The sequence below is a fragment of the Triturus cristatus genome, chromosome 3_2 (genome assembly GCF_964204655.1).
Source record: "Triturus cristatus chromosome 3_2, aTriCri1.1, whole genome shotgun sequence".
In the NCBI taxonomy this organism is placed as follows: Eukaryota; Metazoa; Chordata; class Amphibia; order Caudata; family Salamandridae; genus Triturus; species Triturus cristatus.
In genome coordinates, this window is record NC_140584.1 from 330,732,419 (window position 1) to 330,758,585 (window position 26,167).

At 47.7% G+C, this 26,167-nt stretch overlaps 1 protein-coding gene across 1 annotated transcript in view; it reads left to right on the top strand.

Moving 5' to 3' along the window:
* Nucleotides 1-26,167, top strand: part of PAFAH2 (platelet activating factor acetylhydrolase 2) — a 184,525-nt gene that overhangs the window by 95,902 nt on the left and 62,456 nt on the right. The window contains exons 5-6 of the mRNA XM_085647793.1: nucleotides 6,165-6,261; nucleotides 9,226-9,294. Of these exons, the coding sequence (XP_085503919.1) occupies nucleotides 6,165-6,261; nucleotides 9,226-9,294 (166 nt within the window). The remainder of the gene's footprint in view (nucleotides 1-6,164; nucleotides 6,262-9,225; nucleotides 9,295-26,167) is intronic.

The window sequence follows — 26,167 nt, forward strand, 5'->3', positions numbered from 1 at the left end:
AAAACCTCACTTTTCCCAGTATAAAATTATGCTTTACTTTTGCATTATTGCAAATCATTTCGATCAGTTTCATTAAGAGTAAATACAAATTTTTTAATGTTTGTGTCCCAGCCTGTATAATTGATTCACAAAGCCGGTGGCCCCAGTGGGTTTCTTTAATCGGCTTGTAAATTTCTGTAGCATTTTGTCCCTTAGGCAAGTGGATAGTTATTAAAAAAAAATACATACCTGTGGGAACTTGTTTGAATCAACCACAAACTGAATCGAAACAGGAGAATAAAATGCACAAAATACCTGTTTACCTGGATACACCTGGACGAGAGGAGCGGGGCCTCGTTTCCCTTCCACCTTGTCACTGATGCAAGCACCTTAGAATTTGCCTAGACACCCTTCTTCAATATTCAGAGCACTGCTCAGAGCTTAACGCATGCCACAAATTCTTCTTGCGTAGGTCACCCGTATCCACACACTCTTCCCACCCAGCCAGCAACAAAATAGGCAAGTTTGAGTGGCACAAGGTCACACAAGCATGCTAAACAAGCATTAAGCATCAATAACAATGCCAGGATTTATAAACGTATGTTCCAGAATGCACACAGCTTAAAGCCTTAAACCATGGTCTATGGACAAGAGGCTTAATAAAACCATTCGGTGCAGAGGCACCTATTCTGTAAGAAACAGTTTAACAGCCCAACATTGGCCAGGAGGGCTGGGATCATGCCACATTTTCACAGTAATGTTAGCTATACCCATTTAGATTCATGGTGTGCAAATATATATGTAAATGTAAATGTGCAGATATTTATATAGCGCAAATCACCAACCGGTCTCTAAGCGCTTGCTTAGGGAACCCGTCCTGGTATTCCCCTGTGAGATAACCCTGCAGGGCATCCACAAGGTGAAAGCCAGGCATCCCGCCGCAAGGGGCCATTGTGGAGATTAAGCAAGCTATTGCCCAGAGTCGCAGAGTGTGAACCCATGAATCAAATATGCACTGGAGCGAGAATTATCGAGTCCATGGACAATTTATGGACTCAAGACCCAGTCGAGCTGGGAATTGAACCCTGGTCCCGGGCTGACCTCTGCTTCCAGGTCTGCCTACTCTAACCAGTGAGCCACACTTCTCCACATCTGATTACTCTAAAAATCTGGCACGGATCACGCCCTAGTGGATCAACATTAACCAATCCTGGTTTTAGGAGTTTGCTGCACTTCTGGTGATTATCTTCTGGTGTGGAAGAGAAAGGAGTGCTTCTTTACTATGTACTGGAAGTCAGAGACCCACACACTTGGAAGTGGGCATCACATCCCCTGTGTAATACAAGTGAAGGCTGGTGTTGAAAATAGGGTCTCATCAGTTCATACGTGGGAGGACTCCTGCTCCATTTTTGACTTCCCAGGTGCTGCGCTTTAGGGGGCCTCACACTGCTTTAGCAACATTTATCAAGACGTTTTTAAATTAAACTAGTTCTGCTGACGTCATCAGTAAAAAGTCAGATTACATGGAAATATTTTATATTTTCCTGGATTACGTGCTTTTTAACACCTAGTAACAGGTGTTTCTTGAGATCCAGAGGACTCACCCCATTATGTTTTTTTGCCTCAAGCTTCGGAAAGATTTCTTAACCAACTGGGGGGCAGGTGTGTCTAATCTCAGTCCAGGGTTTACTGATCTCTGCAAGATTATCCACATCACATTCATTTACATGCAATGAATCTGAAAGAAACTCACTTACATACTCAATACATATCCTGAAAACCCAGCCCTCTGGGATCTGCATTGGGCACTCACTTTACTTTTCGGTGTCCTAAACATGTTGGTCTCTCTGCTGAAATAGAGACGGTCATGCCAAGTGGATTCAGTCACTGTGAAACCACTGACTGAAGGAAATCAGTGACCAACCAAGGCTATGTTTGTTCTGTGGGTACCTAGACGAAGTAGGAACTGTGCCTGCTGATTGGCTGGTACTAATGCATAGGGCATTACACGTAAGGTACCGGGGAGGTTTTGTCTTTCCTTCGCCCTTGAGCTGAGATGCTAGGTAGTGAAAGTAGCTCTTAAGCCACTACCTAATTGGCTGAAGCTCAAGAAGAAGCTTTTTGATGTGGTTTCTCTACTCGGAAAAAAGTATTCCATCCAGGCCAGGAAACCAAAGGGTGCTTTGTGATTCTTTTCAATTTGTGACCAGGGTTTCTCTACTAAGGGGAAAATGATGCTCTTGGTAATACCTCTGGTGTCAGATTAGAGCAATAGTGGTGCAAGTCCTCCACCAACAACCTTGGACACTTCAACACCTTGCAGAGGCATACTGCATCTTGGTCAAAGCCACTGCTGACCATCATATGCTTCTGGAATGGACTGCTCTCAATGTACCCTTGTGAACTGACCCTCGTGCTGCACTGGGAACCTACTAGCGTGGAGTTTATCCAACCACCAGGGGGTTGGGCAAATTAACCATAGAGAACGGATCGCCAGTGAGTTCAGTCCTGCGATGGGACCACTAACTCATTGCTGCAGAAGCAGGGACAAGGGAAGATGATGCCGAACAGACTTAGGAGTAAGAAATAAGGAAGAGGTAATAAAGGCATAGGGACCAAGAAAGAAACAAACCAAGAGCACAGCGAGTCATGTGCAAAAGCGAAATAGCAAATTGATTTTTGGGGTTACACAGCTTCCACCGCTTTTCAGAAGTCGGACTGCAGTTATGCACAAAGAGGAGAATGGCAGTGAGGGCCATAGTGTGGGATTGTTCTTGCTCACAACCAGGGAATTTTGTTACAACCACAAAGTACTAAAATTGTATTGTAGCTCGACAGCCGTGATGGGAAAAGACCTGCTTGTTCACCGTGATTTGTAAACTGATGCTGTTGTGACTTTCCTGTCTGTTGAAGCAAATCCGGAAGAAGCTTGCGAATCCCTGCAAGCGAATATTCTGTTCAGAATCCCCCTACATATTCGTTACTTTTTTTCACAGAGAAGAGCTTGGAGGATCTTGATCCTCCACCGTATAAGGGTCTCCTTCGTGGCTTGGTGGAACCCAAACCGCCTAGCCTTCAAGTGGTAGAAACTGCTGAAGTGCACAGATTTTGTTACTTATCAGCACTGTGGTCTACAAAAGAAGGACAAATGAAGGAAAAATTATGACTTCCACACAGGACCTGGGCAATCCCAGCCGCCCCAACCACCTTCCATTAGCTCCTAAATCGCCCCTTTCTCTCCCTTCATTCTATTATCAAGTCACACTGTCATTTGGCCTTTCATTCAGACAAGGAGACTGCATCTCCAGCAGGCAGAGAACTTCAGTGGGTCAGATAGCCCTATGCCTTGATGAGGAAATCAGAAGTATATAAAAAAAAAGTGATAGATGGAATGAATTAATTTCAGCTGCTGGTAATTACTCAGCCCATCTTTATTTTGCACACCACGCTACCTCAGTTTGGACCCAGCCATATGCAAATCAGTTTTGACCCTGTTCCAGTGGGAACAGTCAAGCTCGAACTGCCACTCCACGTCCTTCCTGAACTGAATCACAAGCAACCCAGGATCAGTTTGACCCTTATAAGGGCTCATTAGCCAGGTAAGCAGTCTGGAGTTACTTGTGGTCCCTTCTGGGGGGGGGGGGGGGCGGGCCTCGTCTGGCAGTTCGGGAAGGACTGCTTCCATGAGTAGCAGAGTTGGTACTGATTTGCATAAGGCAGGCCTTTGTCTAGAGTGTCATGGTGGGCGAAACACGAAGGACTGGGATGCAGCGCCAAGTAATTACTAGTATCTGAGATTAAGTCAAACATTCCATCCATCACTTTTTTGTATACTTCTATGCAACGTCCTAAGTGGGACCGGTATGCCCAGATGTGCACCCCGTGCACACTGTGCTACTGTAACCAAACTATAACAGCTTGTGAACCCTAACAAGGGCAAAATGAGTCCTAGGTTGCTTGTGTTCCGGTTCAGGAAGGACCTCGCCCGACAATTTGGGCTGGCAATTCCCAGTGGAGCAGGGTCAAGACTGATTTGTATACGGCTGGATCCAAAGTGAAGTGGCATACTGTTCAAAATAAAGATGAACTGAGATGCGGTCCGAGTACTTACCAGTGCCTGAGGTTACTTCAAGCATTCCACCCATCACTTTTGTGTATACTTCAGTCTGATGCCCTAGGTGGGACAGATATGCCAAGACTTGGGTCCCAATCAATGCACTCTGAGCCACTATAGCCAATCTGTACCCGGCTGATGAGCACTAATAAGGGCAAAACCAGTTTATGGTTGCTTGTGTTCTGGTTCATGGAGTGCCTGGCCTGGCAGTTTGCAAAAGACACACAATTGATGGACGGAATGCAGAACAAATCAAAACATTTTCCCCCAGTCAAGAGATCTGGGTAAAATCCATCATTCTTTTGCTCACCATGCCACCCCAGTTTAGACCTGGCCATATGCAAATCAGTCTTGACCCTGTGCCTCATGGGAACAGTCCAGCCCGAACTGCCAAGCCAGGTCCTCCCTGGACCGGAAATAAGCATCCTAGGACCGGTTTCGGGGTTTCACCCCTCTTCAGCCAGGATCTCTTGATTCCAGTGGCACAGTGAGCCCGGGACCTACATCTGGGCATACCCGGCGCACTTAGGGCGAGAAAACAGAAGACACACAATTGGTGGACGGAATGCAGAAGAAATCAAAACATTCTCCCCCAGTCAAGAGATCTGGGTTAAATCCATCATTCTGTTTGGGCTGGACTGTCCCCACTGGAGCCGGGTCAAGTCTCATTTTCATCTGTTGGGTACAAGCTGTTGTGGCTTGATGTGCAAAATAATGATGGACTGGGATGGGGCCCGAGCAATTACCAGTGGCTGAGATTAATCTATGCATTCTGTCCATCCCTTTATATGGTCTGGCTTGACATCACAGCTGTCGCCATACAATGTGAGTACCACTAGAGAGGGGCTTTGGCTCCACCCACATGGTGGGAACCAGGAGTACATGTTTTGATTGGGCACAAGTTGTGTGCTTCCACAAAAAAACGTGCTCAGCTTGCCCCCCACCAGCTGTGATCATTTTGTTTATTTATCCAGCTGATGAGCTTGAACTTTCGGGGGCACACTCATGGCATTGTAATGCTATGAAAGTGTCTTTAATAGCTAGCTAATGTATGGTGTTTGTCCTGCTCTGGCAGCAGCACTGATGGGAGAAGGGCAGTCTTTAACCTACATAGATATTTAGGTCTGGCATGACAGTTCAACTGTCACATATCCTTTTAACCTACACCAATATTATTCTTCAGTTCTATGTATTTATAATGATTCACATTACCGTACAACATTCCTTTAAAGACAGACATATTGGCATTGACAATGCTTGTTTGTATACTTCATTGAGGAGGAAAATAAGCAGTAAACCAAAGAAGCCCAGGTATGTATGGGCACTTTTTTTCTCAAAAGAGGCCATTAATGCACCTACTACTACTACTTCCAAAACTATGGTATTGCTAAGTGTTATATGACATGGAGGAGGGGTGCGGCAATTAAACAGACGGCCCCCGTTCACATGCCCGCCCCAGCCTCAAAATGGCACACCTGTTCCCTCGGCCCGTTAACTGAGCCTAGTTGAGGGGGAGAGACTAGGGGGAGAGCCTGCCAGAGGCCCGGGCAGCCGTTCTCAGGAAACCGAGCACACATAGACAAATACTGGTATTCACTGCGATTCAACAGGGCGCGGCCCCTCCCTCCCTTCCTGTTTCCTGAGCTACAGTTGCATTTCGGTTACAAATTGGCTGCAGAGCGAAGGCAGCGCAACAGAGCAAAACTGAACTGTGTCCCCGACCCTCCTAGCTTTAGAGATGTGTGCACTGCAGGGGAGGGCCTCAGACTCCACTGTCCTCGCTCCATCCCCGCTTAAACTAAAAAAAACCAATAATGAATTCCGCTTGCAGCATGTACTGTTCAACATAGACCACTCAATAACGACTATTTGTACGGCGCGTGTGATGAATGACAGGGTGGACAGAACGGCTTGCCTCTGAGTTCTGATATGTATATCACGTGTCCCACGTGGTCTCACCGCCCTTCGTTATTTTAGCGAGGTTGTGTAGTGTCGTGGGAGTGCGGGTGGGGGCCTCCCCAGGTGTGAGCTGGTTTCTAATGTGTCACTGTCTCCCCTCTTGGCCCTCTAGGCTCCTACAAAGTGCCCGTCAGCTGGAACGGGCCCTTTCTGGCGCGTGACTCCAAGTACCCACTCATTGTCTTCTCCCACGGGCTGGGGGCCATCCGGTAAGAGCCGGGAATGTTGGCATTTTGGGGGGTAAAGACGGAGGGGCAAGAGGGGAGTTGTAATGCCCCAGTGTGAGAAGTAGGACAGACCGCATCCTCTTCCGTAACTGTAAAATGCCCGGTGTTTGGGGTCTCGTCAAGGGAGCGTGGCCGGTTAGTCCTTAGGGCCCTCCTTTAGAGTGGTGGGTAGGTAGTGTTAAGGGGAGATCTGTAGAATAGTAGGCAGGATAGAGTTAGGGTTTTTAAAGAATAGTGGTTGGGGCAGGGTTAAACGTGTCTCCTCTGGAGTAGTAGGTGAAGTAGGGTTGGGACGGTCACTACGCTTCTCTGATACTCAGGGATAGTTAAGTAGTGGGGTTCCTTTATACTAAAGTGAGTGGGATAAAATAGGGGTTGCCATCAAGGAGGAGTGTGAAGGTGGGTCAGATGGTGTCCAGAAGACAGCAGTGTGTGCAAGAAGGATAGGAAAATGTCCTCACTAGGGAAGTTTTCACCATAAAGCAGTGTATGGTATATTGTTGTAGGGTTCAAGTCGTTGGGCATTGGTTGGAGTACAGTTCTGCAGTCGTTGTGAGAGGCAGTCAGAGGGTTAGGATCAGGCGTCTCCACTATAGGTCAATGCGTGGGATGGAGTTATGGAAGGATGCAATATTCTGTGTCTCTGCTACTGAAGTAAAGTGTAGATCTACAGAAGAAACCAACCCATTTGAAAGGTGCGCTACAAAGCACTGTTTCGCCTTCAGCTTTCTTAAATGCCGGAAGAGCAGCGGAAAATGTCAGTGACATGATAGTGTGACTGACCCAAGCACTACCCATCTTTCAGAGAGCTAGCTGGAGAACATTGAATACAAAAGGGGCTGTGACATGGACATGATGGGCACTCATAAAAGAGGGGAGCTGGCAGAAGTTTGGGACAGACATGCGCATGATGGGCACTCATAAAAGAGGGGAGCTGGCAGGGTGGACACAGATGAGGTGGGAACAATGCACCCACATACAGAGCAGGAAGAGCAATGCAAGCAGCACAGCAAGCTTCTCTCATACAGGCAGTGGCTATGCAGGCTTTTCTGAAGCACACAGCAGATGGGTGACATTCACTCGTACACAGAAGAGGCACAGCCTTGGCAGCAGCATTGCTAAGTCCAATTCCCAAACAGACCAGGTGCATTAAAGACAGCAGCATGGAAAGATTCCCTCTCACACAACAGGTAACACCATCAGCAGCTGTGAAGCAAGCTTCTGCCACATTAAGCCAACTCAGGCAGCAAAGTTCAAATCCATTACATATAGAAAATGAACAGCATTAGCAGTAGTTTAAGCTTCACTCTCACACTTTGAAAAAGTATAGTACGTGTTAGGGCAGTGTAAGGTTTCCCTCACACGAACGGACCAACAGCATACGCTTCTCTCATTCCCAGATGTGATGCAGCTAAAGAAAACATGAGTGTGAACTAACCCAAAAAATAGAAGGAGGACAGCATGAGCAACTTCAGTGTAGGCCCCAGCCGCTGACAAATGCTTATCAAATGTCTATCAGCACAAGTAAGACAAGAAAACGGGATGAATATATAAAGTCCAAGCTAAGCACTGGCCTTTTGGGTGGACACTTTTAGGCTTACTTACACCATCTCCGCCATGAGTCACCCTCACCTCGAAGCAAACCTGTCAGACTCAGATAGCGAACAAACTGGGCAAGGTTAATGGAACCCTGCACTAGCATGAGACCACTCACAGGAACACATGAACTGTAACTTCCCAAGTTAGGGCTCTCATAATTACATGTAAACACATAACCATCCATGACTGCTAAAGACAATCTACAACCATGAAACTACCCCTCACGGAGGCTATACCCATCACACTCAAGGTTTTAGTCCCCAGCCTCTTTCTCCCCAAGTTTTCTTGGGCACTTGACTCCCTGCCACCATACCACCCCTCGCCCTGTTGTGCCATTTCCCTTCACACCTATAATGTTACATTAAATGCTTTAATGGTTTCATAGGTGGAAAGGACCAAATGCAAAGTAAAGAGTAACGCTAGTGTAGGCTTCCGTCACAAACAACAAATGCAGCTTTGCTGGAAGCAGTGGAGGCTTCTCTCAAACCCAGAAGAGCGAAGTCTCACAGCCTCCCCTTGGTGAAGCAGGAGTAGATTTTCCAAGGACACCAAAGCCCCCTCAACCCAACCTTCCCTACAGAGGACAAAGTGAGAAGTCACCCTGAACGGGCTGTTGCCCACACACCAGCCGGCCACCCTTAAGAAACAGTGTGCAGGATGACCTTGGACAGGCCCCCACAGCAGGTGGTCTCAAAATGTATTGGAGAACATACCTATTTCATCTGAAACGTTGCACTATACATGTAACTAGCAAGGAGGAAGAAGAACTTAACAACATGTTTGTTATAATTTCTTCCAACATATTTCCTCACTCTGTCTCCAGATGGAGCTCACAAAAATGCTTCTTTTAACTCTCAGGCAAAACTTGAGGGTAGTAGGGGCAGTTTGAGAGACAAACCAAAATGACTTTATCAAAAGTAAGATGCTATACTAAAAGGTTTGAAGATCCCGGAGAGAGGGGATCCCATATCAAGAGCAATGAATGATATTGGGTTAAGGGAGTCTCCTTTATAGATCTTGTTGGTGAACTATCCCATAAGGACCTTTACTCTGATATATAGATAGGGAAGTGGATGGAATAGGGTTGTGGAAGGGCAGGGCTACATTATTGGGTATTATTTGGGACGGGTATTTTGAGATTTTTTTTTTTTAGAGTTTGGTGACTTGCCTTATAGGGTCAGTGCATGGGATGGAGTTAGGGGTCTTAATTGGGCATTGTTAGTGTTATCATTGACAATCTCCTCTGGGTCTAGTATGGCCTTTCCTTTGGTGCGAAGCCAATACCTACTTAGAATATTAGTGCACTTTTCTACTGGACTTGTACTGAGTCATCTTTTGTGCCCCCAGGACAGTGTACTCTGCAGTCTGTATGGAGATGGCCTCCCAAGGCTTCCTGGTGGCAGCCGTGGAGCACCGGTGAGTGAGGGGTGGGTTTAAAGGAGATTGCCTCTGGTTTCTCTGGTATACTCAGATGCTCTGTGAATGTGATCATTAATAGCAAATGTTTTACACTGTTTTTGGTCTGCACTGTCTCTGGGGATTTCTTGCTCAGAAAGAAGACATTTTGGTAGCACAGAGAAGAAAACAGGAGAGGCGTGAGAAAATCAAGAAAGGGAGTGTGTCTCCAGAATTCTTGTCCCAAAGAGACACAATTGGTGATGGCGCAGGAGCAACACGCATATAGATATGCAGCTGGAAGTGCAGGCAGTGTTCTTTCTCAAGCTGTGTCTTTGCAAGATGCAAAGGTTTTACTCCCATCCAAGGAAGCTACCCTGTTCCCCGTACCTATATAGCCCTTACTCTCAGAGATGCATCTTATGTTGGCCACAGCCCGACCCCAAAAATATATGGCTTTTTAAGGATCGCATTTCAGGAGGTTCTACTGTCACTTGCTGCTGCACAGAAGTGAAGAAAAAGAGTTTCATCCCTTACTTTATGACGTCATTGGCTACTGGAGAGAAATAAAAGAACTGCCTCTCTCGCTGTCAGGGAGTCTAACTTCACTGGCTGAAAGAAAGACAGATGATGTAACGCTGCCATGGAGACCTGGATTACTTTTCTACCGGAGAGATGTGGAGAAAGGTGCCAAGTCCTTCATTGTGTCCCCTAGGAAGATCTATCTTCATGGTCCGACCAGTGCTGTTGGATTAATACAAATACTCATTGTTTGGTAGCCAGCTTTGACCTCTCCATTGTTCCTCAGTAACTACAAATGATGTTCTTTACCTGGATCCCATTTCGACTGCATTTTCGTTATGATCTAGCCTGATCCTTTTGCGGTGATTTTTAACCTTGACTACCAGGTCACCATTTACAAAGGGCAATAAAAAAAGGATCTCTTCAAGCTTGGAAGAGTCCAAAATCACGTGAGCTGCCGCATATTCTGTACCTGATGCTATAATGACCTCCTTCGTGTTTTTTATGTCTGTCATGCCTGTAATGAGGAACTTTACAAAGGCACATTTTATTCACACTGTAAACCTCCCTTCTGTGTTTACGTTTTCACTTTCGGGTGACACCGTTTGGAGCCCTCAATCTCCCCAAAGCAGTGTGGCACTTTCTACAAAGGAAACACAAGGGTGAGTGTCTGAAAAGTTTCAGCGCTCTGTCCATCATCTCCTTGTGTTTGCTTTGTTCGCCCTAAGTTGGAGAGTATGCCCAGACGTGGGTCCCTTGCTCACTTTGCCACTGGATTCAAGCTGGCCTGGCTGAAGAGGGGTGTTAGCCCGAAACCAGTCCCAGGATGCTTGTTTCCGGTCTAGGGAAGACCTGGCGTGGCAGTTCGTGCTGGACTGTTCCCATGAGGCACAGGGTCAGACTGATTATCATATAGCTGGGTATGAACTGGGGTGGCTAAGTGAACTAAAGAACGATGATGGATTCAACCCAGATCTGTGACTGGGGGTGAGTGTCTGAAAAGTGTTAGCGCTCGGTCCATCTTCTCCTTGTGTTTGCACTTTCTACAAAACAGAAAATACAAAACATCAGATTGCCCGAAAAAATAAAGATTTTAGGGAAGGCGAGGGAAATTTCGGACGAATGGGAGACTGTGGATTAAGATAGGTCAGACAAAGGGAAATTTAGTTCCTCTCATTTTTTCCTGGGCATCTAAATGTATAAAACTTGATAACAATTTATTTTCAAAAATTGCATAACCACAGGAAAATAACTACTGGAATTCACAAGGAATAAACACTCAAAACAAGACTCATACTTAAACAGAACCAGCAGATGTGACATTGGGCACACATAATAATTAGAAAGTAGTCGGTATAGAGCCCAGCTTTGGGGCTCACACACTGTGGTCCCTGCAAAGAAGAGACTTAGGCTGTCTGGCGTACCTGTTGATCTTGGTTACAGATTAATGAACTCATGTAGTTTAGAGCATTTTCAGAAATCCTGACCCATTCTTGGTCAATAGTGTTGTAAGCTGGGGGGCGTGGCCTGAAAGTTGGCCGACTAGCTGTACTCATTTCTGGCGCCGCAGACTCATTCACGATCCTGCTCTAATCTTGCTAACTGCCTGCCATCTGAGTTGTGACTTGCAGCCCTGACTTTTGGGGAAACATAAGGAAGCGGCTACAGGGTGCTCAAAGGGACTCTGGGCATGGCAGCAGCCAGATTGTGAGCGAGTGGGGTGCAGCGGGCCGGCTCGCTCAACATGGCAGCAAAGAGAGGCCGAGACTGAGCCCGACAGGCCCTGCTGGCAGCATAGTGCCAATATCGGCAACACTCGCCATCCCCCCATACAGCAATCTCCTAGAGAAATAACCAGACAAGACACCTTCTTTGTGAAGAAAACTGCTGCAGGTTTATTAGCATTACAAATATGCCAACATGGTGGGTTATCTCACGGGCGATCCCAAGGCAGGCAGCCACTCGCCGCATGCCACCCGATGAACCAAATTACACCGTGACCCTACCCAACGGTGTTTGCCATATTTGGGGGAGGGAAGACCCTCCCACCGGTGGACCAACAGCCCACCCTCTTGCTCACACCCCATAAGGGGGCGGAGCCTGCCAGGCAACCTCCGGTTGCTCAGGTCCACAACCGCCAGTAGGACTAACGGGGCGCCGTCGCTCCTCCAGGGTCCAACGCGAGGACCTCCCTGTGGATATTTGGCCTTTACAACCTTGTGCTTCTGACGATGGTACCCGTATGTACCTTACAGCCTCTGGATCCCCCTGTAACTCCGCCACTGCTCTGGGTGTGGCCACAGTCACCCCAGGGCCCCCCACCAAGATAGGAACCATTACCTACACCCTGCTGATTCCAAGGCCTCACCCAGATCAAGCAAAAACAGGTCCATACCCATTCTGGACAGGTGTATACCATCTTCTTCAAAACACCCTGTGGCCTTAGTGTGCAGTAACCCATGCCTGATCAAGCCAAGTCCCCTTTGCTCGGTGAATTTACGCATGGCACTGTTAACTCTCCTGGCAGAGGCTTCTACAGCCTCCCCTGACCGGGCCCCTCGCCACTTTAAACGTGGGGTTATCTCCGACCACCATAACTCACATGCCCTCAATTGGTTGCTTAACTTACACATGGAGATTTCATTTTTAGCAGCAGTGCCTTCCACCCATGAAAGCCAAATCATTGCCTTCCAGGCGTATGACCAGAATGTAGGGAGAGGAGACAAACCCCCATAGTCTATGCCGCAGCTTCTTAAAGTAAAGCAATGCAAGGTTGCTAAACACAATTGTAGAGCACTGCACACCCTTCTATCCAACTAACCAAGCTAGCACATATACCACCATAAGACTGCACCCTACCAAACATCCGGTGCCACACCGGGGTGCCTTCGGTATACCTTCAATCCGCCTGTACCTAATACACTTAACCTGTCTTCCGGCCACTCCCCGGGGTGGTTCACGGTCGGATGTACCTCTTAAAACCGTGGGATTCCCATCATCCCACCTTCAAGCTGTAATCTGCTGCCAAGCCAGCCCTCACTGTTGTGGTCGCTGTCCCTATCCTAACAGAGTGACTGCACCAGCGCTTGCCTGGACCTGCATTGCCTGACCTATTTAAGCATGCCTACATTACCTGTACAACCTGAAAATCGAAGGGGACATGCCAAGTATTCTTAATACATTGTAGCCTCTATGTGCTTTTACCCCTTGTTACCAGAGTGCCGGGGGTGGGGGGGAGAAGTAAAAGCTGTGGATTTGAGGATGGTAAGAGCAGATTTACTCGCTCCATCTGACTATGACTGCAAATGTGTTCAGGTAGTAGTCAGTCTTGGTGCTCCAAACCCATATTTTCAACACTCTTGCAGCAACAGCACCTATCTTTGGCGTGACAATCTAAAGCAACACACCTGGCTGACATGGTGGATCTAATGAATGTAACCCATAAGCCAGCGTTAGCTATAGGTATACAAGTGTGTCACACAGGGCCAGCGCTCCTGGCTAGTGGAGCCCTGTAGTAAATCATACGCATAACTTGCCTGCCCTTTATTTTTCGATTGCCTGCAAGTCCATCACCTTCTGAAAGCGATCTATAAATGCTGAGTCACCTTGCTACTGTCCCCCCCACCCCCCGGCGTGAGTAGCCACCTCAAACCCGCAGCGACACGCTGAGGCCTGCTAACCTGCCCCCAAACTCTGTCGAAGCAACCCTGTGCAAGCTTCGGAAAAGCCTGCCACCCTAAAACCCTCTCCTGCACCCAGGGGTCATGCATTCACTCCTTGTCTAAATACTAATCAGGTTAACATAATGGATGGTGTTGAAGGGCCCATCCCTCGGCGCATGCTTGCAACCCTTAACTCTACATCACCATAATCCGTGAAAACGACTGCAGGGAGCATGCCGAGCGATTCGTCCCCATTTGCTGGCCCAGGTCCCCACCCTAACGTGAGTGGCCCAGGGCCAGACTCCTGCTGACGTATACCAGAAGGCAGGCCCGTGTGTAGAAAAGCTACTGAAGTGGAGCAAACAATGCAAGCAGTTTCCCTGCCCTTTCAAAATATGGGAATGTCCAATAACTTATAGCCTTTGCTCTTTGTGCTGCAGACCTCCCTGTGCAAGTGGCACATTCCAAAGAACCGGGTGATTGAACCCGTGGGCATGTTGGAGCTGAAGAGGGAGGTGCCAGGCTGAGAGAAGCCCACGGGGAGGGGGGGGCAGCGTGACCGTGAAGTCGAACCCAGGCTCCCGCAGTGGACGCTGTAGTGGCCGAGCCAGCAGAACCCAGTAATAAAAGGTCCTGCTCCGCTGCCAGTAAAATAGCAGTACAGCGCAAGAGTCCTAGTTTCCAGCATTGGATACCCTATAAGCCCGCCAGGCTTATTTACTGTAGTGCGCTCCCAGGTACCCCCTACCTGCTGACCAACTGTGACCCTAGGTGTTTAAACCAGCAATCGCCCTAGTTCCCTTCGTTATCCCCGGAGTTGTAGGCTATATGGGACCAATGTTGTGTCATAGTCCAGTACCCTTGAGGAATAGTCTTTTGTGCCTCACCAAATCAGTCAGTCCCCAGCACATTAATCATATATGTCCCGGTACATTGATCATTTGGCAGCCATGGAGACCTGGAACGCACTTTCATCCTCCTGTCCTCTGCTCGAATAGCAAGCCCCCCACTGTTTTCACCCTAGGGGCTCCCAATAGTGGCAGAGGGTGAAAATTTCCTGCTATCCTGGCCACAACAGGACAAATACGCTGTAAACATGCTACCTTCGAGTTACAAAAAGAATGGGGCGGGTACTCTGCATTCTTCGGAGCTGTGGCTCGTAACCTGCTTCTATGGTGGGGTTACTTAACACCATTGCCGCGCTTGGCTGCCACAGCATAAAACTTCTTGTGTTGTAAATTGAAACCCCTTACTTCTACGTAGCCCAAGCCCAGCAGGAGGGAAATTGAAAATCTCAATATGTTCCCCCAGATGTATTCCAGATGTATTTAAATTGCTGTTTACAAAGCATGCTCGGGACTTTAGAGAGCCTTAAACATGGCCAGGCGTTCCCCTGTGTCTGAAAGAGGAAGATGCAGAGAAGTCTGTACCTCACAAGTTTTTTTTTTTTAATACATTTTTTATTAATTTCGATTGTAGTTATGCATACAGTATAATCAATTGTCCATCAATCAATGAGCAAGCATGTACAATGACAGAAAATCACATTGACAGGTTCTCTACTGCCCGATCACCCCCGCGCCTCATTTCCAGCTCCAACGCCAGGGAAATACAGAGATTACCACAGTAAACATTCCACTTGCCCCATTTTCTATCCCACTTCTTTGGGCATCCCCAGATTATAAAAACTTCTTTTTCTGCGATCATACATTTATCGACCTCCTGTAACCATGCTCTCGTCGTTGGAGAGTTCGACGCCCCCCAACTCTTGGCTATTTCTCGTTTGACCAAGGTGTATCTGAGTGTGGCTAGCTGTTGTTCCACCTCTGTAAGATCTGTCTCCGCCCATATATTAAGCAGTCCCAGCCCTGGTGTAAGAGTCAGTTCTTTCCCTAGGGCCGTTTGGATATGAGTCGTGGCTCCCTCCCATATTTGTAGAAGCTGCGGGCATTCCCATATCATATGATAAAAGGTTGCCGTCTGGTTACAGCCCCTGAGACAGATTGGATCACTCCTGGCTCCCATCTTTGTAAGTGTTACTCCCGTTAGATACGATCTATGGAAAATTTTAAATTGTATCAATCGGAAGCGGAGGGTGATGGCCGCCTCTCTAGAGGACATCTGCGCTGCCTGCCAATCCTCATCTTCAAGTATTCCCAAGTCACCCTCCCATTGTTCTCTAATCTTATGAAGTATGTCAGGTATGTTTTTGCACAATTTTTTGTAGGTCAGTGAGATGGCTTTGGAGTGTAGTGGCCCATCCCGCAGCCGATCTTCCAGTGGTGACGACTCCGGTATCCCTACAGGGTCCGGCAGTGCTGTGATAAAGGCGTGCCGGATCTGCATATATCTAAACTGCTCCCCCTGCGCCATTGCGTATTGATCCTGAAGCTCCTTAACACTGAGGATCGACCCCTTTTTAATCAGGTCTCCTATAACGGAGATCCCGATGGTGTCCCACCTATCAAAGCCTGGTTGATTACAGAGAGAGCCCAACTTTTGGGCATACCACAATGGCGTAGCCTTCGTGAGGACATTTGACCACCCCAGTCGAGAGTTGGCTCGGTGCCAGATGTCAACTGTATGAGCGAGAGGCTCCAGATATCTCCTGCGCTTCATTTTGGAGTACAGCGCTCCTAGATATCCTGAACGCCCCGTCTGATATTTGTCAAGCATATATGCAGGATCCTGGGGAGAGCGGTAAATCCACTGGTTCACCACCACTAATTGCGAGGCCCAGTAGTAAAGTCGAAGGTCCGGGAGGGCTATTCCCCCATCGTACCAACCTTTCGTTAGTTTTTTGGTGGCAATGCGGGGGGCCTTTCCATCCCAGAGCAGGGTTCTAACTTCACTTTCCACCTCAGCGAAATACGCGTCCGAAACTCGGTATGGGCAATTCTGAAGGATATATAAACAAGCATTTGCAATGCAATAGGTCTCGCATTTACGATAGTTTAAGCTATTGACATTGTAAATAACAATGCCTTTTATTTATGTTTTAAAAACCAAAACATAAATAAAAGGCATTGTCACTTACAATGCCAATAGCTTAAACTCGCATAAATGCTAGACCTATTACATTGCAAATGCTTGCCCTTCAGCTCCGTGTGAGCTGTAGCTTGCTCTGAAAGGTAAACAGTCCGCTGAGCAGCCTGTCGCTGGTACTATGAGCAGAAGAAACAGTGCAGGTTTCCTGCCTCACCTACCATTATCATGTTTAGATTTCTGCAGATTCTATGGAGTAGCCTCCTTCTCCACTACTTTAACATTAGGACGTTTAAAGCTTTCCGTTTATAGAAGTAAGGGCGTCGCTTCCAAAGCTGATGTATTTTAACTTATTAACAGCCAACGTAGTCTGAAATAAAATAAACCGATAGCTGTGGCAGATTTCAATGCAGTTCACACTCTCCACAAATTACAAGTGGCACCACCACAACAGTACTGAGCACTTAGAGGAGCGAAAAGAGTTAGGAAGTCTCCAAACAGACCAGAAATCGGAAACCTCACAGTCAGTACAAGCACACTATGCAAACATTGAACTAAAACAGAAACCGACGAGGCTGAAGAAGGGGAACGGAGCCTGGGACATGTGAAGAAAGAAGCATAGCCCACGGGAGCTATGAGGTATGCCGCGGAGGCAGCCTCACCAGCATATGATACAGAGAGCATGCCCCAACGCTGCCCACTTTACGTCCAGGTGAAGCTTTTGATGCGCTCAAGTGGTCGCGTTTTTCTCCTATTTTTCGGCCGAGCTTCAATCTATTTGCTTGCGTACCTCATTTTTCGAGCGTCTGCCCCTATCGCCAAAGTTCAAGTTTGCCAAACTAGCAAATTATCTTTGACAATAGGAACAAGCCGGAAGTCAGGCGCCCTTGCCCGGGACGTGGGCGGGGCCTGCTCCAGCAAAAACAAAAACCGGCGTGCCGTGCTAACGCGGGGCTCCCATGTTGAAGGGAGAGCCCCGCGGTGGCGGCCGGAGTGAAGAGAAGCCCCGGGCCCAGGAGGGGGCCCGGGTGAAGAATGCGGCGGCCGAGGATGACCACAGCAGCGCGGGGCTCCCCGGAGTGCAGGGAAGCCCCGCAACAGAAGTGCTGCAGCCGTGAGGAGTAGCCCCCCCCCCAGAAGAGCAGCCCGGTGAGTAAAGAAGGGCTGGGGGTGCTCCGTGTGGGCTATTGTTGCTCAGAATTACACTTTACGCCAACAATAGCCCACACAGAGCCTCCAACGGGGCTGGCATGTTATCGGAAGCGGGACAGGAGATGTGCACATTGCGTGTGTGCACGTGCATGTTCATGTGCGTGTACACCGGCTCAAATCCGCCAAAAGCCTTGCGCGTGCCCATCTCCTGTCCCACTTCCGAGGCAAGTCAGCAACAATAGATCTCGCTACGGACAGCAGCGCTTCGCGCTGCGTTCGCAGGCGAGACCTAAAAACGGGGGAGTGCTAGCATTTTAAAAAGGGCAGCACGACCAATCAGCGACAGGGGCAAGGATCTCCAGTGTTTAACATCTATTTTAAGCCGGGCCAGTGGAGGGGCCAGGTTACGACCATAAAAAAGGCCCTGGTCAGACGTAGCAAATATTCCCAGGTAGCGAAAGTCGTCCCCCGCCACCTCAATTGCACAGTTGGGGGGGAGACGGGGTACCTGCCCTCGGAGCACACACAGCACCGACTTACTCCAGTTTATTTGGTAGCCCTAGTACTTCCCGAAATTCGTAAATATATCTAGGACACCGCGAATGGACCTATATGGGGAGGCTAGGTACAGCAAGATATCATCCGCGTATAGAGATATTCGATCTTCTTGACCTTCCGCCCATCTTAAGCCCCGCACCATCCCATCTCGACGGATCCAGGCGGCCAGCGGTTCCAGCATCAAGGAAAATATCAATGGGGACAGGGGGCAACCCTGTCGGGTTCCCCTACGTAGTGTGAATGTGCGTGAGGTTTAGTTATTAACTCTCACTTGGCCCTTTATATCCTTATAAAGTAATTTGATCCAGCCTAAGAATTTCGGGCCAAATCCCATCTTGGCGAGGACTTCAAACAAATATGGCCACTCAATGGAATCAAACGCCATAGAGGCGTCTAACGATAACACCACTTCATCCTTCTCTAGAAGCTCCTTCCGTGCCAGCACGTTGTTAAGTCGACGGATGTTCAGTGCCGTGCTGCGCCCGGGCATGAACCCCGACTGGTCCGGGTGCACCAGCGATGAGAGAACCGGGACCAGTCTGGTGGCCAAAATTTTAGCTAGGATCTTAGCTTCCGAGTTGATCAATGAGATCGGCCGTTAGGAGCCGCACTGATCCCCAGGCTTCCCTGGCTTACGGATTACAACTATAGCTGCTACTCGTTAGTCACAGGGCAATTTCCCTCGCTTGTAGCTATCATTATACATGGCCCGCAGGTGAGAGGTAACCTGTAAAGCTGTTGCTTTAAAAAATTCAATGGGGAGCCCATTGGGTCCCATGGCCTTCCCGGATTGGATTCGACTTATCGCCTTGAGGATCTCTTCATCCGTCATGTCACCCTCCAGTGCTTCCCTTTCTGTTTCCGAAAGAGTTGCTATGTTACTATCGGAGAGAAGTTGGCGGGCGTCCTCTGCAGTGTACGCGGTGGAGGGAGAGTAGATGCGCTCTAGATGATCCGCAAAGGCTGGCGCTATATCCTTCGGATGCGGTATGGCACTTCCATCAGACAAGGTCAGGCTAGGTACCCACCGTTCCCCCTGCTCCCTCTTTTCCAACCAGGGCAGCATCTTCCCTGTCCTGTCTCCGAGTTCATATAGACGATGTTGTATATTGAGGTGCTTTGCTAACATATGTTCCCTAGTTTTGATCCTATACTCTTCACGTTTTATTTCAAGGAGATGCTCCACTTCCTCCGCGGGCTTGTCAGAGCTTTCCTGTTCTAACTCTCGAAGCTCGTTTTCCAATTGAACTAACTGGCTGTGCTTCTGCTTTATGTATCCTACCTTCAAGGACAAAGCATGTCCCTTTATCACCGCTTTCCAAGCCTCCCATAGCATTTCCGCTGAGTCTACCGAGCCTACATTTTGATTGAAGTAGTTACAAGTTTGCTGACATAATTCTGCCTTAATATCCGGGATTTTCAGTAACCACGGGTTTAATACTATTGTGGAACGTGGCTGTCTTTCCCAGTGCATGAGTTCAACTGTAATTGGAGAGTGGTCTGAAATACCTCTTGGCAGCACACTAGGATCTCGGAAATTGCCGATGGAGGCCGCGTGCGTTAGGAAGTAAACTATTCGAGAAGAGCTTCTATGCGCATTGGAATAATGCGTGAAGCGAGTGTCATTAGGTTTTAGAGTGCGCCACACATCTATTAGACCCATAGCTGTGGTGAATTCCCTCATCTGCACATTCGGCCGTGTCCCGGCCCGCCGGGGTATCTATCTTTGTCTTCCTCCATAGTCATGTTGTAGTCTCCCCCCATTATAAGTGTGCCCACCGGAAGGTCGGTCAATATTTCCCCAAGAGCGATCAGAGCCGCTTTACCCAACGCAGGAGGCAGGTACACTGAAAGTATGTTAATCGCTATCCCTTCCCATTGAGCTTCTAAGACAGCAAATCTACCCCCCGGGTCTGCCCATGTATTCTTTACCATAATATGTACCTCACAAGTTTTAACGTACTTCCAGCCCACCAATCAGCCTGACGGGCATGATCAAGACAGGCTTCTGATAAAATTAAAACTCATAGCATTTTATTTACTTAAAGCATGTGGCGCTTCTGCCGTAACAGGCAGAAAATGGGCAACACCCCCTCCTCGCCCTTGCCAGATACATACATAAATCAGCCTAACCACTGTTTTCGTACTCCTCTGCTGTAATCCTGGGGCTGGCAACTCTCCCTCGTCCTCGGTGAAGTTGAATACACCGTTTGCCACGCTTGAACGCCGCAACATAAAAGGATAAAAGTGTTGCGAGCTGGCACCTGGACTCGAACCTGTTCCCTTGTTCCAAAACAGTTCCGCCCATGGGCCACCTATAACTTCTGCGAGATCAGGGCTCATGGTGCTTTTATTCCGATAACCTTTACAAGGACACTACATCCTTTCTAGTGCTCTTCTGCGAATGACGTCACCATCGGACACACAGAAACCCAGAATTTTGAGCCGATGGAGAGACTAAAACTCTGTTCCCGAGTGCCATATTCGGCTGCTCTCGCTCGCTGATGGCCACACTTCCACCTAGTAAGCCACTGCCCTAGAACCCAGTCTCTTGCCTTTCAGTTTAAGCTTATTTGCCCTTCTCTGGGTGTGCTAAATTGGAATTCAAGCCCTTGCACGTACCCCAACCGACACCTGCTGACAACTTGCTGCCATGCTGAAACCTTGAATGACCCTGTACGTATGTGTTTAGATGTCCCCTCTAGTGTCCCTCTAGGGAGGATGTGGCTATCCGCCAACACCAAACTGAACATGATCGCAACACGTGCGAGGAACGAACAAAGTACAGCGTGAGAAAATTTGTCAATGCGAACACACAACCGCTTTTGTGGTCGTAATGTTACAGGCAAAATGATTTTAACAATAACCATTTCACCTCTTAAATACCTTCCTGTTATTTATGTGACTTCCAATTCTAATACTTTTACTATGCACCACACCGCACGGTATGCTCATGCTGCTCCCATGCATAAAGAAAAGCTTCCTCGCAATCATTGCCTCCTTTACTACATGAATTGGGTGTCTCAGGTTCATTGACGTTATTTACGATTTGTGTGTGGAGCAAGTAATGCATAAAGAAAAGCTTCCTCGCAATCATTGCCTCCTTTACTACGTGAATTGGGTGGCTCAGGTTCATTGACGTTATTTACGACTTGCATAATTGAATATCAGGGTAGTGGGCAAAGAGGGCGCCCAGTGGGCGGTGAGAGGTATATGTACCTCACCCCCCGCCCCCTCTGCCCGGAAGTGACGCGGCACACCGGACCCCTGAGGGTCCCATACACTGGGAGGCTGCCTCCTGTGCCATCTTCTGGTACTAAGGCGGCCGCCCTCTTAGCCGGTCTCCTTCGTGGCCCCCGGGCAGCCTGCAGAGTCGCGATCCCTGACAGTGACACACCTGGGAATGCCCGAGACTGAGGGATGCCTCATCTGCTGGCGATGTGCCCCCAGGGGGTGCTGGAACTTTTATAAAAATGCTGCTTCCTGCAAGATTTTTGTTGCATAACTTTTCAAATTAAATTATGTCTAGCCAAGCCAACACTCACACTTTTGTGAATTCTTTCAGTCAACCATGCGGGCAGTACCGAAATGGACTTATTGTAACTCCTAACTTTCTGAACAACAACCAGACGCACATTTAGTCCTGAATTCACAGCAGTTTGTACATCCTCCTAAATGACGCTTTTACAAAGTTCAACTAACCCATTGGAGGAGGATGAAAACTGATTTACTTTCAGTTGTTTAATGTCCATGAAGGATAAAAATCTTCTCATACGGTCAGACACAAAGTGCGTACCACTGTTTGCAACTATGATTGTAGGTGTTCGTTCCAGAACAATAACACTTTCCAACTTAATAATTGTCTCAGTGTCGAGCGACTCTGCAAATGAATTATACATCTGTTTTGAGACATAATCAAAGAGAAGCACAGCATGTCTCATATCGACAGGTAAAGTGGGGTAAGGCCTTGCAAAATGTAACCCGAGTTTCATCCAAGCACTCCCAGAAAAAGGTGTTGGGTGAACTGTCAATCAAGAGTTTAACTTGACTACTCAAATCAGGCCACCAGTAGTGTTGCTCGACCTTCACATGTGTCTGGGTGGTTCTCAGATGACCAAATGGTTCAAAGATATTAAATTGTTGCACAGTCTTGCGGGTGGAACCACGCGATCCCCTTTGAGGACAACTCCATTAACCGCTGACAAGTCGTGACCAACATGAAAAAATGACCTCAGCTCTTTATCTTCATACTTCACTACAGGCCAATCATAGACTATATACTCCATGACTTTTATCAAAACGCAATCTTCTGCAAAAGCGTTTGACCACACTTGTTCACTCATATCACACTGATGCTCTGCCTTTACATCAGTCGTAGTCACACATTCTGCATCATCCAGGACAAGATTGACATCATTTTCTGGCACAGTGCAGGAAAACCCGCTAGCAAAACCATACTGTCCATTCAGGATATGCTCAGCAGTTCCCTGTACATCCCTAACCAACGATGCTGATATCTCACCAAGCACCATGGGATGGTCAGAACCTGGGACTAAATATAAGCCCATTTTAGCAAGATCCTGCCACTCAATAATATATTTGCCCTTAACTGCTACATACACTTTAGTGTATGTCTCTCTACCTAGACAAGACACCAATGTGTTGAAGTAGCCAAGCATATCAATATTCTTCTCTACGAACGTCTTGGGATTGACGTCTGTGGGAAACAAAGTGAAATTAATGCCCCACGGCTCGTAAAATGTGGTGTGTCTCAGAATGGTGATGAGTGACCCAGAATCAGCCATCAACGATACATTACCAATGCGAGCTTCAGATATAGGACCCTTCACAGACGGGGACTGAATGGTACAGTCCAATGTGAGGACAATAATGTTTAAGGATTCTGCACACATATCAACATCCGCATCCACATTCACAATCTTCAAAGGTTGTTTCACATTCCTACATACTCTTTGAAAATTGCCTATTTTTTTACACAATAAACATCTCTTGCCAACAGCAAGACAGCCAGGAAAATTACTAAAATGAGTCTTTGACCCACACCTAAAACAGGAACCAAAGACTCTCTTGCCCGTGTTTGAAAAAAAAATCCCTTTTGTAGTAACAGCACAAACAGATTCTGGAACATCATCATGAGGAACTACAACATTAACACCAGATTCAGGATGTAACACTTTGGAAAGGTTGGTGACCTCTCAATGCTCTTGGCTAAGTCAACAACGTCTTGCCAAGTCAGATTCCTGCAACTCAGTAATCATTCCTGAATTTTTCTTGAATAATAGTTGAATACAAACTTGTCTTGAATATAAGTGTCTAAGTAAGGACCAAATTCACATGTTGTAGATAAAACTTTAAAGGCTGATACATATTCTTCCACGTTTTCCTCTGCTTGCTGCTTACGCTTGCAGAAGCTCTGGCATTCAAGCATGATGTTAGGTTTGTCAGAGAATTGTTTACACAACCTGGCGATAGCCTCCATATAAGTCTTCCAGGGACCATCTTCAGATGGCGCAGGTACAGGCGGTAAGCTGTCAAAAACTTGTTGGGTAGCCTGGCCAATACTTCCGAATAACACAGCAAACCTGCAAGCGGGGCTGAACCTATTGACATCAATGGCAACCAGGTGATTTTCAAATAACCTAAACCACTCAATCCATTTAATAAGTGGTGTACCAGGTTGAGCTAGAAAAGAAGGTGGTTGCGTAATTTGCTGTGTAGTGGCCATGACACATGCACAGTAAATGTGCTAGAACAACAGAACAACTAAACAGCCCCAGCTGCCAGTAGTATCTCAAAATCGAAGACAAACACCCAGTACAAATAGATAGAGTCCTTGGGTGTACTTTAAATGCGCACCAATATAAGACAAAGCATTTATAGAAAAACGATTAAAAGAAACATAAGTAATGCTTTGACTTAAAAAAACAATAATAAAAACAATAACACAAGGTAATGTTGAAATCCCAACACAAGTACCTAACATGAAAATGCAAAAGCACTGCAGCGTACTGTAGAATGATAAACTGGTGTGCCTGTCACAGAGTGTGAAGGCAATCTTTACCTAAAATACCTTGCAAGTTATTACAGGATGCGGCGTGTTTGCAGTAATGGAAGCGCCCATCACCAAGTAAAGGCAAACAGTTGATGAAGAGGCAGATGTGCAGCGAAACAGTAACTGTTAATATAACGTAGTGTGCCTGTCAACGAATGTGCAGGCAGACTGTGGTGCTCCTTCCCAAATCAAAATGGCTGCCGCCGACGTGCTACGCGATGACCTGTGCTGCTTAACCTTTAATGCAAAATGGTGTGCCTGTCACCGAATGTGCAAGCAGCCTGCGATGCTTCTTCTTCACTTAAAATGGCAGCCGGACCTACGGCATGCATCAACTGCATTGCATGTGTGACTTTGCACCCGGCTGGAATGCAGGCTACCAAGAGCTGCAGGCGCAGTACGGAACGCACATCAGCAGATGGCAGGTTTGAGACTAAGAATGTCACAAATGAAATAGCTGTGTAAATAGGCTACATGGACCGCCTCCGGTAGTTGTCCACAGCGATGTTATATCGCCAACACCCACAACGTACGCAGAGCACACTTCCACAAAAAACACATGAATACTGGCCTTAATTGACTTCCTTGTTTAATTCCTTCTCACCCTGTTATTCCATGCCAGTGCTACAGGGGTGCTGAGTTGCCGGAAAATACTGCCGCTGAAGCGGCCACCGTTGCATGAAACAGACGTGCTCATGCATGCCAGAGATGTGGAGAGAGGGAAGTCCAGGTGATGTGTAAAAGTTCCAGCTATCGTAAAGATCCTTGGCGAGGATCACTACTGAAGTGCGGGATCCAAAAAATGTAATCTGTAAATTATCTAAGTTGAGGGTGCACCAGTGGGCGAGTAAAAATCGTCGCCAAAATGTAATAAGTATGGAAAGACGTCTTAAGTGTCTTCAATGTAGATTTTATTCCACATGACAAATAGCCCACGGTGTTTCGTCCAGCTGGTTCGGATTCCCAACAGCCACTGAAGGTTGTAGTTAGAATCCTCACAAGGGTCCGCTACACACAAGCCATTATTACAAATCAAAACACAATGCCTAGTAAAACAAAAACAAATGTGGGTAGCCGCGTGCATGCGGAATACCTATGCGCATGCATACAGAATGCCTGTGATGTGTTAAAATTCAGTCCACTACAAGGGGCCTGTGGAGACGGTGTGGCTGAAAGGTGCAAGGGCTAGGGCAAAGGAGGCCTGAGGATTGAGGGTTACCTCCATTAAGGGAAAACACCATAGCCTACAACACTTGGATGCCGAGGCATTTGTACAACTAAAGGCCCCTGGAAGAGAGAACCACCTCTGCAGAGCCCACTTGGCCAGATTGGAGACTGCAGCGGAGTGGGGCCCTTGCCATATCCTTATTGCCTCCCCGTGGGGACACAAGGCAGATGACATGATCCTATAGGGTCCCCCACGGCTGACTGACTGACACTGAAAATTGCCTAGGAATGGCACTCAGACAGATATCCTGCACTCGCAGTTGGGAAGCGAGTAAGGACCTTCGTACCCCCTCACCACTACTGTGTCACCCGGAGCTACGATCAGCAGCGCTTGAGGGGGGACAGGCTTTGCCTGGAGGCGACACAAAACAGGAGGAGGCGGAGTGGTCCTGGGGGCGCTGCCCCAGGGAGCCCCAGCTTCCTTGCTGTGTAGCTGCCCGCCGTCAGTGGCTGCGCTCCTCTCTCCCCCTTGACTATGGTCAAAGACAAGGAGTCCAAGCAAGGGATATTGGATACAAACGCAAAGGTGGTTCCCCCGCAGATCGATGTGGGAGAGGGAGCCCCCAACATTCCAGACACCGCAGCAGTGCTGCAAACTATTCACTTATCAAGGGAGGCACTAAAGGGGAGGATAGGCGAGGTTCGCTCCGAGGTCGCATTGCTTAGACAAGACCTATGCAATGTCTCTGAAAAGGTCACTGCTGCGGAAACGAGA